Raw genomic sequence first — 18,497 nt, 5'->3', positions numbered from 1 at the left:
CATACAATATACTAACTTATATCCTGATTTTTTTCTTTTACTGAATTAGTGTAGGCAAGTTTTATGATAAAAATTTTTCAAATACATGGTGTCAAAACTTTGGTAAATGCAGAAAAATGTAAAAAGAAAAACAGAAATCCAATTTAATTTTTCCATGGGATATAATTGGTTGTAACAGTCTGATATACTTCTTTCCAGTTGTTTTCTATGCTTATTTTAATGAATTATATCTATATTTAAAAATAGGATTGCATTGTATTTATAGTTTAGATGCAGCTTTTATTTATTTTTTTTAGAGACAGGGTCTGGCTCTGTCACCCAGGCTGGAGTGCAGTGGTGCACCATCACAGCCCACTGAAGCATTGAACACCTGGACTCAAGCTATCCTCCTCCCTCAGCTTCTCAAAGTGCTGGCATTACAGGCATTAGCCACCATGCCTAGCCTTGATGCAGCTTTTAAAAACTGATGTTAAGGATTTTTATATCATTAAATTATTCCTCAAAGATGTGTTTTAAAAATTGGTATATATTATTCTACCTTACCAACATAAGATATTTTAAAAATATTATTAAAAGTTTTATCTTTTAAAAAAATGACTACTAAGTTAATAGATACCCCTGGTAAAAATTCAAGCAAATAGAAACTTAACATTAAAGTAAATATTCTCAGCTGGGGGCTGTAGCTCACAAGTAAGTGTAAGCCCGAAACACTTTGGGAGGCTGAGGTGAGCGGACTGCTTGAGCCCAGGAGTTCGAGACCAGCCCGGGCAATGTAGCAAGACCCCCCCCGCCCCCCCCATCTCTACACAAAATTAAAAAATTAGCTGGGGGTGGTGGTGAACACTTATAGTCCCAGCCACCTGGGAGGCTGAGACCAGAAAATCATTCAAGCCTGAGAGTTTGAGGATGCAGTGAACTGTGATCCCACCATTGTACTTCAGTCTGGGTGACAGAGCAAGATCTGATCTCAAAAAATATTAATATAAAATAAAATGAAGTAAACACTCCACATAGTTTAGGTTGCCAGATTTAGCGAATACAAATACAGGACACCAGTTAATGTTCGGGATATATTTATACCAAAAAAATTTTGTTTACTTGAAATTCATATCTAATCAGAAATTCTATACTCTATCTGAGGATCCTACCATAAACCCTTCTCCTTTAACCATTGGTGTATAGTTCCCCAGATATTTTGCCATGCCTATGTTCCACATATATATATAAACATATACACTCACATATGCTTTTTAAACAAACACATATAGTGCATATACTATTCAACAGCTTGTTTCTCTCTTAACAGTCAGTAGTCTACATATTTTCATGTTAATACACATAGATCTATTTCATTTGTTTAAAAATGGCTGCATAGTATTCTACACATAAATGTAGTATACTACACTTGATCTTATCCAAAAGGCCAAGAAGTGATTAAATGTGGTATAATATAATCAAAATCATTTAGATTGTTTCCAGTTTTCCAGCATCTCAAATAATTCTGCCCTGATCATTCTTCTACATACACATCTTTTTAAATTTGTCTGTGTATCTAAGATACAGTGTATGCATTTAAAATTTCAGTGGACACTGCCAAATTGCCCTCCAGAAGGTTTTGCCAATCTGCAATCCTACCAATATTGTGTGAAATTGCCTTTACTGACAGGTGAAAATGACATTGCACTTCTTTATGTTTTTGAGACAGGGTCTTGCTCTGTTGCCTGGGTCAAAGTGCAGTGGTATTGTCATAGCTCACTGCAACCTCAAATGTCTGGGCTCAAACAATCCTCCTGCCTCAGCCTCCCACGTAGCTGGGACTACAGGTGTGCTCCACCATGCTTGGCTAATTTTTCTATTTTTTGTAGAGATGGTGGTCTCACTATGTTGCACAGGCTAGACTTGAACATTTATACTCAAGCGTTCTTCCCACCTCAGCCTCCCAAAGTGCTGGTGTGTGCCAGTGTACCTGGCTTAATCCATTTCTTTAACTATGAGTGGCTTAATACATCTCTCAACATGTTTATGACCATTTGTATTTCTTTTTTTTCTGAATTGCCTGTTGTGTTCTGCTTTTTTATTTTTGGTTGTTGTGGTTATTTTTCCATAGGAGTTTCCATAGTTTTTAAAAATAAGAAGTCCACCCTTATGCAGAAATCAAATATTCACTTATATTTTCCTCTTAAGTCCTTTTTTATGACTTGATTCTTTCTTTGACTTAATCCAGGAGATGATGTATTTTGAATGGAACCTGAGAATCTCATGGGAATCCAAGGACAGTAGAATCACCAGCCTCAGGATGACAGGAAACTCTTTCTTCCATGCCTTCAGGTTTCCCCTCTTGTCTTCTCTCTGATTCATGGTTCTCTTTCTGTAGATGGACATTATCTCCTTTTCATAGGTCCTTGTTCCTGTATTCATATCACTCACTTTCAAAGGAACAGCCCAGGCCTATTCCAGGAACTCACTGAATTCCAATTCCAAATTCTAGCAAGAAAGAGAAAGAGAGAGAGAAAGAGACAGAGAGAATTTGATTGACTGATCCTAGATCAGGTATCTCCCTTTGGTTCAATCATCAGAGGCTAATGGACAGAGTTATGTAGGGCAGTTATGGTTGGATGTATAATTAAAAGGTTTCTACTACAGGTTATTATTATAAAGTATACCCTGAAGTCTATTTGGACTGTCTATTCTCTGAATCAGTTATGCTGTGGCATAATCACAGATATTACTAGCTGGCCTTGGCAATTCTACTTCTTAAGGACTTGAAGATCTGGAGGCAATTTAGGCTGTCCCGGTGAGATGAATCATTTTTTTCTTAGACTCTCAACTTCTTCTTCTTCTTCTTTTTTTTTTTTTTTTGAGACAGAGTGTCGCGTTGTTGCTCTGGCTCAAGTGAGTGCCGTAGCGTCAGCCTAGCTCACAGCAACCTCAAACTCCTGGGCTTAAGCGATCCTATTGCCTCAGCCTCCCGAGTAGCTGGGACTACAGGCATGCGCCACCATGCCCAGCTAATTTTTTCTCTCTATATATATTTTAGTTGGCCCGATAATTTGTTTCTATTTTTAGTAGAGACGGGGTCTCGCTCTTGCTCAGGCTGGTCTCAAACTCCTGACCTCAAGTGATCCACCCGCCTCGGCCTCCCAGAGTGCTAGGATTACAGGTATGAGCCACCGCGCCCAGCCCTAAACTCTCAGCTTCTAAATGAGAGAATGGACTAACTCCTTTAAGAAACCCTGAGACTCACCTGAAATGGGATCTGGCATTCATTTAAATTTCTTACACAAGATCACCAGCCCAGGAAATTCAGAGAGAAACTGGCTGATCTTGGGCATATTCTAGGCAGTGGCAGCTCCAAGCATATCCCCTGATGTAGTTCTGAGATGGTACCTAGAAGCCCTTTTGCAATACTGCTGTCAGCTTTCCTTCCTGAGGGTAGTGCTCAGCAATTTTTGTTTATTTTGTATGTAAGGCCCAAACTGAACTCAAGGTATAAAGGAAATGTAGCAGGGTGGAGTGGATGGAGTGCTAGACTGGGAGTTTGGAAACCCCCTATTAGCTGTCTCATCTTGGGTGCGTGGTTGAGTCAATTCCCTGCTCTCGGTTTCAATTTTGTCATCTGTAAAATGGGGAGGTTGGACTAAACAGCCTCAGTTCCTTTCAGTTCTAATATTGACATTTTTATAATTTTTCTGTTTCTTCAGTCCATTATCTAGAAGATTGACACAACATGTGTTCACCCTTGATGGAGACTGAGTTTTCCTTAATATTAGTGAAATATTCCAACCTTGTGACCACCCAAAAATTAGGTTGTGGCAACGATCCAAACTTCTACATAGATCTTAAAGATCCAAGAACAGTTTCTTAGGAAATGTTTATAACTTTTTTTTTTTTTTGAGACAGAGTCTCACTCTGTTCCCCAGGCTAGAGTGAGTGCTGTGGCGTCAGCCTAGCTCACAACAACCTCAAACTCCTGGGCTCAAGCTATCCTCCTGCCTCAGCCTCCCAAGTAGGTGGGACTATAGGCATGAGCCACCATGCCCGCCTAATTTTTTCTATATATATTTTTATCCATATAATTTCTTTCTATTTTAGTAGAGACAGGGGTCTTGCTCTTGCTCAGGCTGGTCTCGAACTCCTGAGCTCAAACGATCCACCCGCCTCGGCCTTCCAGAGTGCTAGGATTACAGGTGTGAGCCACTGTGCCTGGCCTATAACCTCTGTATAGTATGCATAGTAAGTATTATTTATTATTGTATGCTGTTTAAGGTGTGTGTTTCCCATAAGACAGTCATGTTGGGGGAAAAAATTCCCTGGAAACGGAAAGGGCATATATTTCATATTTTAATAGAGAACCAGGAAGGGAAATGAAGTAGAAGGAGGAGGGGAAGAAGTAATCCCTGCTTATTTGTATCACGTGTAATCCCATAGACATCTCCTTATGTTTACAGCCATAATACTAGTTACCATTATTGTTTCTTGTGGAGCATTGTACTGAGTTTAAATTTTGTTACCTCATTTAATCCTCACACCAATCCTATCTGGGCAGGCACTGTTATTACCAACAATTGGCAGAATAAGAATTTGAGTCCCAAATGTGTATGACCCTACAAACTAGGCTTTTTAAGCCACTGTCTTACTTGATAGTGAGACAGAGGAGGTTGAATGCTTTCCCTTTCCAAAACCTCCTGGCATCCTCGACACTACCAGTCACTTATTCCAGCCATGCCTGTTGTTGAAATTGTGGAAAACATACTTCATAAGGAATCAGAAAGCTGGGTTCTAGTTTTGCTGCTCTCTATTTTTGGGCAAGACACGTAAGCTCTCTGGATCTTTCTTCTTGTAATTGTAAAATAGAGAGCTACCTGAAGGGAGGAGACCATTTCTTACTTATCTCCCCAGTCCCCACCTGGGACCTAGCAGTATTTAGGAAACACGTGCTGACAGAAGAGGGTACACAAGTTGGTCTCTGGGCTTCCTTTTCCATTCTTTCATCTTGAAATGAGACCTTGACCAGGCAGGTGTACCGTACATACAGTAACACTTGGCCTTCTATTTTAAAAACAGAACAAGGCATGCCAAATTCTCGTGATTTCACCTTTAGTTTGAAAGGGTTGTTTCTGACGGAGTGGTTGGAGGATTATGTGTGGTTTTCATCTGAACCTGTGTTCGATGTTTGTTTCAAGACCTCTTATTTTCCGGATACACGATACTAACGTTGCGTAACACAAACAGCACCAATAAACTGTAGTAATCATCGTGAAGAGTGGCTGGGAACCAAGGCTTCTAAGGCAGGATCCCTCTGGGAAAGCGGCTCTCCAAATAAGTCCTTCAAACGCGAGGGGCAAACGCTGGCTGGGAGGGCTGGGTTCTCAGTGCGTTTTGCCACTTGACCTTCCCATGATCTGTGCCCCAACCGGGACTTCAATTTCCCCACCAGCAAAATGGTGGAGTTGTTACAGACGAAAATCCCCGACTTTCTCCCGCAACTCTAGGCTTTTACTCCTCCCCTTGAGGGCGGGGGTGGGGCGGGGTGAAGGTCTGGCCAGAAGGCAGCCCCGCCGCTGGGCCATCCCTTTTCTCCTTCCCACTTCCAGCCCTCTCGCTCCGCCGAGGTGAGGTCACGCGGGAGACGTCACGGGGCTGTGACGCCACTGAGGGGCGGGCCTCCAGGAGAGGAAGGGGCGGGGCCTAGGCGGGCGACGCTTGCGCAGTGGGCGCGGCGCGGGAGGAGGCGGAGGCGGTGGAGAAGCCAGAGGCGGCGGCGGCGGCGGCGGCGGCGGCGGCGGCGGCGCTGCTGGGGGGGGGGTGGGAGGGGGGGAGCGCGAGAGTGAGTGAGTGGCTGAGTGAGTTTACTCCTATGAGGCGGTGAGAGGCCCGGGGCCTACCTTTAAGGAGCGGGGTCGCGGCGCCGGCTAGCAGCGGGCCCCCTCCCGGTCCCCGGGCCCGGCGGCGCGGCGGCGGCTCGATTGTGAGGAGGCGGGGAAGCGGGTGTCCGGCCCCCGCCATGGAGGGCATGGACGTGGACCTGGACCCGGAGCTGATGCAGAAGTTCAGCTGCCTGGGCACTACCGACAAGGACGTGCTCATCTCCGAGTTCCAGAGGCTGCTTGGCTTTCAGCTCAACCCTGCCGGCTGCGCCTTCTTCCTGGACATGACCAACTGGTGAGCCGGCCCCGCCGCGCCAGCGCTGGCAGCGGCCTCGGGGCCCCAAGGGGAAGGGAAGGGACGGGACACCCGCGCACAGCGGCAGGGCGGGCCGGGCGGGCATTGAGGGGCATCTCCTTCCCGGTGCGGAGAGGGCGAGTGGTGGAACCCTGGGATAATGGGCAGAAATTTGGGGGCTGAGCAGGGCTAGTGGAGAGTTAGGGGCCACAGAGGCAGAAGGGGCGGAAAGGAGATGGGGGGGCAAGTTCCTGAGGTTCTGCGAGGATTAGGGGCCGAGGAACGTGGAAAGAGGAGAAAAGACTTGGACATCGAGGCATAGGGGGTAGACCTGGGAGAAAGAGGTTATGATGTTGGCCAAGAGTAAAAAGTACAGGAAATCTGGATTTGGGGAGTGGGGAAAAAAGGTTGGGGTTTGGAGTTAGGGGATGAGGATGACAGAATTGGGAGGAAACTGGGGGAAGATTAGGTGCTGTGGAAGAACCTGGGGCACGGGAGAGACTTGGGAGTTAAGAGGTGAGAAAAACAGATCATTTGTGTGTGTGTGTCTCCATCGGAGGATAGATAGGGAAAAGGAAATATAACTGTGGGGGGAAGACAAGTGAGTTGTGGTGAGGGAGACCGCTTTCTGAAGAGTTGTATCAGGGAGCTGTGGGATCTATTAGTAAATCTGCAAATGGAGGACAAGGCTTCGGAAAACCTTAGGAAAAGTGGGGGAAAGGAGATTATCTCAGGGGAGGGAACTTTCTGAAGGGACTGGAGCCCTGGGCAAAGGATTCAACCAGGGAACTTTGAGCAAGGTCTCCAGAACAGTGGAAATGGAGAGGAGTTTATCTGAAAGAAAATTGGGTTGATACACGTCTGGGAAAATGGAGAACTTGACTTAGGCTGGGAACCAAGTATTTTTGGCTTATAGACTTTGTAGAAGATTGAATTGGGGCAGGAGACTATCCGAACAAAAAGGAGTGTTTCTTGGCTTTGGAAGTAGCACTCGCTATTTTTGATAAGCAGAGCTTCCCCCTGTACTCTGAGTAGGGGTTGTAGAGTTCCCTCAGGGTGAGGGTTGGAGTGGACATGATTAGCCTTTGAAAGGATTTCAGGTGAGGCAACTAATCTTTCTTTGGGCAAAAAGCAATGGAGTGAGTGCCCTTTGCTCTTTGTTGGGCACTCAGTCTCCTGACATGTGGAATCTTGTTTCTCTTGGCATCACTTGCACAACTAATCTCCTCTTCATTCTATGTCCACTGAGTACCTCAAGCAATGCCAGTAAAGAGGCTGCAAGCCTAATTTTTATCCCGCTTCTCACCTAGCACTATCCTGGATGATGCTCATCTATTAATGGGAGCTTAGTAGCTGTGGCTGTAGCAAAGCTGATACATAAATTTTTTTCCTGTGCAGCATCTTTGGTGGGTCTTATTTTATCTTTAAAAAGATCAATTATTATAGCAAGAGTTGGATTGAATTTCTAGATGTTTAGAAAACTCTTTGAGATATTGGATATAGGAAATCATCCTCAGAATTAAATTAAATAATCACTTGAGATCTCCACTTGTATCTTTTTAAAGATTTTCTTTTGATTTTTTTTTTTTTTTAATTTTTAGAGACTGGGTCTTCCAATGTTGCCCAGTCTGGTCTTGAACTCCTGGGCTCAAGCAGTCCTCCCGCCTCAGCCTGCCAAGTACCTGGGATTACAGGTGTGAGCCACCTTGCCCTGCTTCCACTTGTATTTTTATGTCAGGATGATCTCAGGCAGGGGACGTAACCTACTGTAGTTTTCTGACTACCAGCCAACCTACTGTGTTTAGTCAGAGAGTGATATGGGTTATTGAACACACTGCGAGAAGAGCTGTTATTCTGAAATACAGGAGTAAAGTTGTATCTCGAGGAGAGTTGTTCTCTTGCCTGCTTGCTTCCCACTCTGACTCTTTTTCTTCCTTGTTTACACTAATTCAACATAGGAAGCTTTGCATTTTGTTGCTGCCAGTTTGGTAGGAGAGGATCATTATTTCTCCCCACCCCTGGTGAATTGGACCATTTAAATGCTGCCCTAAGTTTTTAGTTCTTTAGAGTCAGTCTTTATTAGTACAATTACTACGGCTACAAAACCAGTATAATGAATTTTATATGCTTGAGGTGTGTATGTTTAACACCTAAGATTGTTTTTAGGTGTTGTGGAAAGTGAGGAATAGGTGAGGCTCAGAGTGGATAAGAAGAAAAAACTTAAAAACATAGTTGGATTATAAAAATTCTATTTGAAATTTTTTAATAAAATACTGTTAAGCTCAAAGACATGGAATAACATGTACACTGATGATATATTCTGTATAAAACAAGATACCTTTCTGAGCAAAGGAGTAAGCCATTTTAAAATGTATTCTGGTTTTAAAGAAGTTGCAAGTCAGTAGCCTCCTAAGAATCCAGGCAATTAAGTAATAATTCAACTTTAAGTCACGTTATCTTATGTTTTGGCTGTAGAAGGCATGTTCTTTGTTTTCTTTGATTATATCATGAAAAAATCATTTGTGGACTGAAAGCAGGAAGGCTTGTTCTTTTGCTTCTTGTGAAAGCTAGTTTGCTCCATAATCTAGTACTGTGTTTTGATTCCTGTGATTACCTGGCTAAATTCATCTAGACAGATTTAAAAAAAACAAAAACAAAAAACCTCATAATTAATGAAATCTAGGTAAATGCATATACACATACATGCGTGCATGCATACTTGATCAAAATATTTTGTGTGTTGCTGAAGTAAACATCTAGAGTATAGATATGTGTTGTTTCCAGTGTCATTTAATTTCTAACTTTGACAACTGTTAGCATAGTCCAAGTATAGGTTGGCAAAAAATCTCTCAATTTGCTGTGGTGGTTAACCTGTTGAACTGGAGATAACCTTCCTGTGGCTTCATCAGCGCCTGCTTTGGGTTGTCATAAATAACCACCATTCAGTTGTCTGATGACTGTTAAGAATAATGTGGTACACTAAATATCATTATTTTAAAATGAAGAACATGAGTCTCCTAAAATGTTCATTTTAGGTGGAAAGATTATGCCTTTGTTTTCAAAAGTAAGAATTTGTTTGTTGTCATTATTGAAAATGACTAAATTAAGGCCAGGCGCGGTGGCTCACGCCTGTAATCCTAGCACTCTGGGAGGCCGAGGTGGGTGGATCGCTCAAGCTCAGGAGTTCGAGACCAGCCTGAGCAAGAGTGAGACCCCATCTCTACTAAAAATAGAAAGAAATGATTTGGACAGCTAAAAATCTATATAGAAAAAATTAGCCGGGCATGGTGGTGCATGCCTGTAGTCCCAGCTACTCGGGAGGCTGAGGCAGGAGGATCGCTTAAGCCCAGGAGTTTGAGGTTGCTGTGAGCTAGGCTGATGCCACGGCACTCACTCTAGCCCGGGCAACAGAACAAGACTCTGTCTCAAAAAAAAAAAAAAAAAGAAAGAAAATGACTAAATTAAATGTTTTGGCCTTGTAAATTGTCTGTCATGTTTGCACAGATTTTTTTTTTGTCTTAGCTTGACAAAATTGTGTAGATACGTGTTTGTTTAATTTAGAACCAAGTGTTGTTTTCATTTGAGCACGTTTGTAGTGTTTAGACTTGAGGTGGCAACCATGCTGTTAGAAATTGGTGAGACTGCCTCTTAACAAAAATAGTCAATTTTTAGTTCCTAAGTGAGTACATAAAGTGAGTAAATGATGTGGTGAAAAGTAAACTCAGTATCAGAAGCTAAAGTGAAATGTCTTATAGATTAGTATAATTTTCTATAGGTGGAATGTCTTGTAGAGACACTGTTGGGCTGTGAATGTAGAACTTGGAATTCCAAAACTGGAAATGGGCTTAAGTGATTCTTTAGTTTATTTCAACTTTTCCTGCAGAATTGCATCTAACCCTTCCAAGATAATCCATCCTATTGTATCCCTAAGGGCAGAGATTTGCATGATACCGTATTATAATGTTTAATTACTTTTCTAGTTAGAATTATGTCAAAACTAAATCTCCTTTGCTGCAATTTGAGCTTTTTTCATTTGCTTATATGTCTTCCTTGGAGATAGATAATATCTAATAAACACTTTCCTTAAGAGGTCAGAAAGTTTCTATTAATTTAAATCACTAAAAGTTTTCAACCATTTAAAATTTAAACACATTCAATTTAATGGGTTTGTGTTGTTTAATGTATTCTAATTGGTTTACATATATATTTCCAGGGGAAGCCAACAAGAATCAGAGGAGAGCTTACATACAATTTTTTAAAAAGTTGTGGTAAAATATAATAAAATTTACCATTTTAATGAATTTAAAGTGTACAGTTCAGTGTTACATAAGATTTTAAACTCACTTCTGGCCCTCACGGTCATTTTTCTCTGTTTATGTGTTAGGTGTGGGTTGTCCTTTAGCTTTTGTGACTAGAGGCAAATAACACTTCTAGATTTTTAGAAGACATTAATTTAGGAGTTAGTATTGGCTTTATTTCTCAGTATAGGTGTAGATAAAATATCTTTTAATAGGATATAAACAGTATTGGCTATTTTTCTCCCTCTTATTCATTAGGCTAGTGCTGTGCAGTTTTGGTGTTATAACACCTTAGGTTGGCCTTGAGATTTCTTCAGGGAGCAGTGTGTATGTTTTGGAACACTACGTGTATCCATCATGGATAGAACAGATGTTGTCTAGAAAAGTAACTTGGGAAAAACATTTTTGTAAAATATAATGTCCTATTTATTGACTTTTTCAACATTGTCCGGAGGCACCCTGCTAGATAAAATAAAGGTATAACCATAAAGCAATGAAATGAAATCAGAATCTAGATGTCAAAATGAGTTGTACCTCTAACCTGACCTCACAGTTCCTTCTCTGCCTGTTTTTAATCCATTTCTCAGACACCGCTATGCTAAATGAGTTTTTGATTCACTCTCTAGTTTATTATATGTGTGACTCTAGGAAGGAGTTCCTTTATAACAGAGATAGAACTTGATATTAATACCGGTTTCCTTAAAAAATGTGTGCCAAACAGTAGTTTTAGGAAAAGGATATGGAAGGGTTGCATAACAATGATAGAGTGTTATTCGGGCTATTACATTTTTAAGAAGGTTGGGAGTTCTTGCTTTAGAGATTCTTCTTTTGGTCTTCTTTTTTGGAGTGGTGCATACAAATTGGGACTCTTGATACAATGTAAAATAGTTTACAAGTAGTGCAGCCAAATTTATTTTAGTTTTCAAAGGGGCATGGTACATTACTGTCTTGCAGAAAGTCTTTTTACTGTGCCATTATTGTAGGACCTTCATTTCCAATTATAGATCAAGTCAGAATCACCACTGTAGCCAGGGTGAGCAGAGATGGTTTCTTTACCAGCTTCCATCACCTGTTCCCCATATACAAAATCCATCTGCCACATAACTACAAAAACTGTCAACCAGGCAGCATTTCAACAAATGTAGTTTGGATAGACCCCTAGCACATAGTGTAATGCAAAAGCAGAGGAAAGCTCCTATAATAGGAAACTCATACACCTGAAACTATCAGAACAGTTGAAGGATAATAAGGAGAAAACATCCATATGTTAATGTTAATACTGAATTGACTGCATAAAATTTCAGAACAGGTAGGAGTGGACTTAATAGAATAGATTGAGTGCCTACTGTGGGCAAATTGCTTAGAAGTTTTGAAATGGTTGGGGGATTGGAATTGATGGAAAAGCAGCATATTGTAGTTAGAAAATATTTCCTGAGTGAAACCAGGAAGGAGCAAGTGGAGCAGAGGCCATCTAGAAGATTGGCCTGCCTAGAATTAATTAGTGAGATCAGGAGTGACAAGATAAGGAGCTTATTTTTATTTTTGGTTTGGAATGTTAATGATTTAAAAAAAAATTCAGATGAAATTGATAGCATATAAAATTAACTATTCTATGTTTATAAAGATGAGTCTTGCTAGGTTGTCTAGGCTGGAGTGCAGTGGCTACAGCCTTGAACTCCTGGGCTACAGGTGTGTGCCATTGTGCCTGGCAAAATTAACTTTTATTTTTGTAATTATTTGTGTTTAGAGACTGGGTTTAGACTCTGTCACGCAGGCTGGAGGGCAGTGGGCAATCATACCTCACTGCAGCTTTAAACACCCGGGCCCAAGCAATCCTCCCACCTCAGCCTCTCAAGTAGCTGGGACTACAGGTGTGTGCCACCATGCCCAGCTAATTTTTTTCTGTATATTTTTAGTTGTCCAGCTAATTTCTTTCCATTTTTTTAATAGAGACAGGGTCTTGCTCTTGCTCAGGCTGGTCTCGAACTCTTGAGCTCAAATGATCTGCCCTCCTTGGCCTCCTAGAGTGGTGGGATTACAGGTGTGAGCCACTGTGCCCGGCCCCAGTACCTGTTTTTATGAATAGTTTTTTTGTGTATACATCTAGGAGTAGATAGTTAGTGGGTCATATGGTTATTCTGTGCTTTTTGAGGAACCACCAAACTGTTTCCACAGTGGCTGAATCATTTTACATTTCCACTGTCAGTGTACAAGAGTCCATCCCAATTTCTCTAGATCCTTGTCAATACTCGTTATTTTCCTTTTTTAAATTATAGCCATATTGGTGGGTATGGAGTAGTACCTCATTATGATTTTGATTCTCATTTCCCTAATTACTTATGATATTGAACATATTTTTATATGCTTCTTGGCCATTTGTGTATCTTCTTTGGAGAAATGCCTATTGAAATTCTTTACCTAATTTTTAATTTTTATTTATTTTTAGAAACGGAGTCCTGTAATGTTGCCCAGGCTAGAGTGCAGTGTCTGTTCACAGATGCATTCCTATTACTGATCAGCATCTGAGTTTTGACCTGCCCCAGTTCTGGCCTAGGCTATTTCACCCCTCCTTAGGCAACCCACTGGCCCCTGGCTTCTGGGAAGTCAACTATATTGATGCTGGTGTAGTGTATTACAGCCCAGAACTCCTGAGCTGAAGTGATCCTCCTGCCTCAGCTTCCCAAGTAGCTGGGACTACAACATGTGCCACTGTGCCCAGCTCTTTGCCTATTTTTGAATTGGGTTGTTTTTTTGTTTTTCAATTGTAAGTGGGCTTTATATATTGTGGATTTTAGACTCTTATAGATATATGATTTGCAAATATTTTCTGCCATTCCATGGGTTGTCTTTTTACTTTCTTGATAATGTCCTTTGATGCACAAATTTTTTTTTTTTTTTTTGAGACAGAGTCTCGCTTTGTTGCCCGGGCTAGAGTGAGTGCCGTGGCGTCAGCCTAGCTCACAGCGACCTCAAACTCCTGGGCTTAAGCGATCCTACTGCCTCAGCCTCCTGAGAAGCTGGGACTACAGGCATGTGCCACCATGCCTGGCTAATTTTTTCTATATATATTTTAGTTGGCCAGATAATTTCTTTCTATTTTTAGTAGAGACAGGGTCTCACTCTTGCTCAGGCTGGTCTCGAACTCCTGACCTCGAGCGATCCACTCGCCTCGGCCTCCCAGAGTGCTAGGATTACAGGCGTGAGCCACCACGCCCGGCCCACAAATGTTTTTAATGTGAGGAGGTACATATCAGTTTTTTTTCATTGCTTGTGTTTTTGGTGTCATATCTAAGAATCCATTGCAAAATCCAGGGTCATCAAGATTTACCTCTATGTTTTCTTTGAAGAGTTTTATGGTTTTATTAATACTTCTGTGCATTTAGGTTGTTGATCCTTTTTTTTTCTTCCCTTGAGACAGAGTCTCAGTTTATCGCCCTGGGTATGTGCAGTGGCGTCGTCATAGCTCACTGCGACCTCAAACTCCTGGGCTCAAGGAATCCTCCTGCCTTTGCCTCTCAGAATGCTGGGACTACAGGCATGAGCCACCACGCCTGGCCTGTTGATCCATTTTGAGTTAATTTTTGCATGTGGTCTGAGGTAGCAGCTTACTTCATTCTGTGGAGCTTAATTTTGATCATATTTATGCTCTGGGACTGGCTTCTCATTGATTCTGCATTAAATATATCCTTTACTTATATTAAATATATACTTTACTTTCTTTGGCCATCACTAAAAGTTGGGCCATAAAAGTGTGCAGGGTTTTCTGGTGGGGGCAAAAAACTTATGGATGTTTAAACTAGATGTGTTTAAAAGGTCACTTTATCTTTTTATACACTCCAGCCAGCTTTTCTTTTGACTTTTCCTTGTTCCGTTAATGGATCCAGTATTCCCAGACATTAGGCTTGAGCTGAGTTATCTCCAAAGCCCTCTCTGTCCTGGACACCCCAGTTCATTTACCAAATCCAGTTCATCTCCAACTGGATTTGGCAATGTACCTCCAACCTGTCTCTTTTCCATTCCCCTTGCCACTGCCTTAGTTTGCAGATTATGTTACCAGTTTAACAGAATAACATGGGTATACTCTCTGAATCTGTTTTCTACACATCTGTTTTCCAGTCCATTTTATGGACATACCCCTACTAGACCAATCTTTCTAAATCACAGCTTTGATCTAGGCCTTTCTTTTCTCAGAAACCTCTAATGTTGCCTTGTTGCTTACCAGATAAAGAACAGAGAGCTTTGGGTTGACATTCTTTCAAGACCCTGCCAAGATTGGTCCCAGTTTACGTACTTCTACCTTTCATGGCATATGCTTGTACTAGATATTCTGCTTTTCTCTGCCCCATTCAAACTAAACTGTTGCTCCCTTCCACATATACTTTTGCTTCCCCAATTTTAAATGCTTTTCTACTACCTAGAATGCTGTTCTTCCTTCCTCCTGAAATCCTGTTGTTTCTCTGAAACTAGCATCCTAATCCCTGTCCTTAGTAGTGCTCTCTTCTTTGAATTCCACTCTTGCCTTTTGTATAGCATTTATCATGTATACAAACACTTTTGAGAGGACAATGCCCCCTAACAGCCTTTGTTTCTCCCTAAGCATCTTATGCAATGCTTTGTACATAGTAGGTCCTCAGTAAACATTTTTGAAGTAATGCATGAAGGTAGATAGGAGAAAAGGCTTAATTTTTGTGGAACTCTTGAAGTCGAGTGCTGTTAGAAGAAACAAGTCCTATAAACTAAGCTCCTTTTGGGCTTTTGCTAGATTTAATTTAGGCATGAGATTTAAATGTTGCTAATAGTTATATGACATGAAAGCAAATTCATATTTAACTAACACCAAGAATATTGTTTCTGGAAGCAATTGGACCATATAAAGATTGGTCTCACCTTACCTATCCACCATTCCAGGAATATTTCTTTGTACTGCATATCCTTTGTAATTCAGTTTATGAGGGAATTTATTATTTAGAAAAATTAGGTAACAGTTATTTAGATGTGAATGGACATAAGCTCTCTAAAGGTCTCTTAGATCTTTGCCAGTTTTTCCATTGAGGAAAAACTTTAAGAAGTCGTATAAGCACATAGTAAGTTCAGATAGTTTAGAAGGATCAGAACAGTTTGCAAACTGAAATACCTATGCATGCCAGATGGGTGACAATTGAAATATGTATCCGCTGGAAAGCACTTGCCTTTTATAAAGAGGCAAGTGATACTTGCCTTAAGTCAACTGTTGCTATGCTGGAATGGGGGCCCAGTTTTAGATTTTTTCTGTTTTTTTTCCAAGAGAAGTCAGAAATACAGATTTTATGGGAAATGTTCTGATTTTTAAATGTTGGCAATTAATTCAAATGTTTTTAGAACACTGTGAGCCAAATAAAGCACATCTGTAGGCAGGATATAGTCCTTGAACCACTTGTTTGTAACCTCTGTACTAAAAGTGAAAAGCAAAAATCCAGGTATAGCCACTGCTAACAATTTCTTGTATACCTTTTAGAAACTTCTATGCATGTATATTATACATAGAATTTTCTGTGGATGTGTTTATATGTAAAATTATATGTAATTTTTTTTTAACAGTAATGATTGTTGCTGTTAATAATTATCCTTCCTTTCCAGAGTAGTGGATACCAGGACCCTTATACCTCTTTTGCTTCAATGGGAACTGAATTAAGTTGTCAAGGTACTTATATAGGCTGATCAAACAGATATTTTTTTCAATTAACAGTGCAGTGGTGGACTTTGGTCACTTCAGATACAGTAAAATTCCTTCTCTTTAGGCAACAAACTCTCATCCAGTAATTACATATAATTTTATTAAAACTAGTAAACTAGTAGTGAGCTCATCTGAATTTATTTATGTGATATTGTCAGAGAACAGTTTCTAAGATGAACTTTTTAGAAATTCAAATGCAGCAGTACTGAAATGCACTGAAAAGGTTTAACACTAAGTCACTTTGTGCTGATGAAATTAATACATTTTGCACTTGTTGGAAGAGTAATTGATTTAGTAAAGGGTGTTCTAATGATTTGCTAAAGTTAATGTATATCTTGGGAGGGGGAGCTGTTTATTCCCAAATATAGAGGCTTAGCCTCACAATGTACTGGGTTTTAAAAGATCCACCTTTTAAAAGAATAGTTGTTTTTTCTTAGTGTGTTTTGAGTTTCACATCTATAAAGTGTTTCTGAGGGTTCACACTTGAATTACTGTGCTTGAGCTAGGTGAATCGCAGCCTCTTATGGAACAGTCACCTCCTAATGATTGACTGAATAATACATGATGTGCTTCTAAAGTGCCTTCTGGTCAGTGTTTATTTTCTAAAGTAAATTTTATTTTTTACTTTTTTTAAAATACTTTGATAACAAGCCTTGAGAGTGGAAACCACTGGGTAAGGGATGGGGTTTACATACAACTTTGACAGGGAACTACTGCCTTATTTTTATTTTTATAGTATATTCATTTTTCTCTGATTTAAAGCAATTGTGTATTCTTATTTTATTTTATTTTTTTTTAAGAGACTTGCTCTGTCGCCCTGGGTAGAGTGCAGTGGCGTCATCATAGTTTACTGCATCCTCAAACTTTTGGGCTCAAGAGATCCTCTTGCCTCAGCCTTCCAAGTAGCTGGGACTACAGGCAAGCACCACAACGCCCAGCTAATTTTTTTTTCACATTGGGTCTCGGATGTTGCTCAGGATGGTTTTGAACTCCTGAGCTCAAGCAATCCTCCTGTCTTGGCATCCCAGAGTGCTAGGATTACTGGTGTGAGCCACTGTGCTCAGCCTACTGCCTTATTTTTAAAATAATAATTGTATTTTATTATGACATAAATTATTTATGCTCATTGCAGATAAGTTATAAAGTACCAATAATAAAAAGAATAAATACACCATACAGGACCCAGAGATAAAAATGTTAACCTTTTGATGTATGTATATTCTTCCAGTACTATATTGTGTGTGTGTGTGTGTGTGTGTGTGTGTGTGTGTGTGTGCGCGCGCGCGCGCGCACATACACCTGTGCTTGCTTTACAAATAGGATATTTACTGTATTCCAGGTACTGTTTTAAGTGATTTTTGTTTAATACATAATTTAATGCTCATAATAATTCTAGAAAATAAATATAGTTATTTTCATTTTTTTTGGAAAAGGAAAAGAGGCTCAGAGAGGTTAAATAAACTGAACCTAAAGTCGCATGGGTACAAATGGGTTTCAGACATAAACACTCTGGAACCAGAGTCTGTGCTCATGATTGCTGTGTTTTATATTAATACATAGTGAAGTTTCCTAGGACTGCCATAACAAACAGCACAAGCTGGGTGGCTTAAAACTACGGAAATATATTTTCTTAAATCTGGAGGCTGGAAGTTCCAAGTTGAAGGTGTCAGTGGGCCATGATCCCTCTGAAGTTTCTAGAGAAGAATCATTTCTTGCCTCAGCTTTTGGTGGCTCCTGTCAATTGTTGGCTTTCCTTGGTTTGTAGCTATATCACTCCAGTCTCTCTGCCTTAGTAGTCACAAGGCCTTCCTTGTGTGTCTTCAGATCTCCCCCTCCTTATAAGGATACCAGTTAGTTGGATTTAGGGCCCACCCTAATCTAGTATGACCTTATCTTAACTAATTACATCTTCGAAGACTCTGCTTACAAATAAGGTCACATTCTGAGGTTCTGGGTGGACATGAACTTTGGGGGACACTATTTAACCCAGTATACACACATAGTGTAATCTGTCTTCACTTAATCTCTTATGACCATTTTCCTATTCTTAATATAATTCCATACTTTTAAGGGCTTCAGAGTATTCCATTATATCAATATAGAATGGAATAATCCCTTTTTATTTAATCTGTAGGTTATTTTCAAATTTTTGTCAATATAAACTCAGTATTGAACATTCTTCTAGCTAAATCTTTGCTTACATCGTTAATTATTTCCTTAGAATTTATCTCTAGAATTAGATTGCTAGGCTAAGGATTGCTGGGCTAAAGATAAACATGGCTTTTAATGCTCTTAATACTAATTGCTAAATTGCCTTCCCCATA

At 40.4% G+C, this 18,497-nt stretch overlaps 1 protein-coding gene across 4 annotated transcripts in view; it reads left to right on the top strand.

Annotated features, from left to right (window-relative positions):
* The first annotated feature begins 5,722 nt into the window (after positions 1-5,722).
* Positions 5,723-18,497, top strand: part of ILRUN (inflammation and lipid regulator with UBA-like and NBR1-like domains) — a 92,122-nt gene continuing 79,347 nt past the window's right edge. For 3 of the 4 annotated variants that reach the window (XM_045543531.1, XM_045543533.1, XM_045543530.1), the window contains exon 1: positions 5,805-6,162. In XM_045543531.1, coding sequence (XP_045399487.1) covers positions 6,005-6,162 — 158 coding nt within the window. In that variant the 5' untranslated portion in view covers positions 5,805-6,004. Of the gene's footprint in view, positions 6,163-18,497 lie in introns of all 4 variants that reach the window. The other variant, XM_045543529.1, reaches the window with a different exon arrangement.

Source organism: Lemur catta, chromosome 2 (genome assembly GCF_020740605.2).
Source record: "Lemur catta isolate mLemCat1 chromosome 2, mLemCat1.pri, whole genome shotgun sequence".
In the NCBI taxonomy this organism is placed as follows: Eukaryota; Metazoa; Chordata; class Mammalia; order Primates; family Lemuridae; genus Lemur; species Lemur catta.
This window is presented reverse-complemented; position numbering and strand designations above follow the sequence as displayed.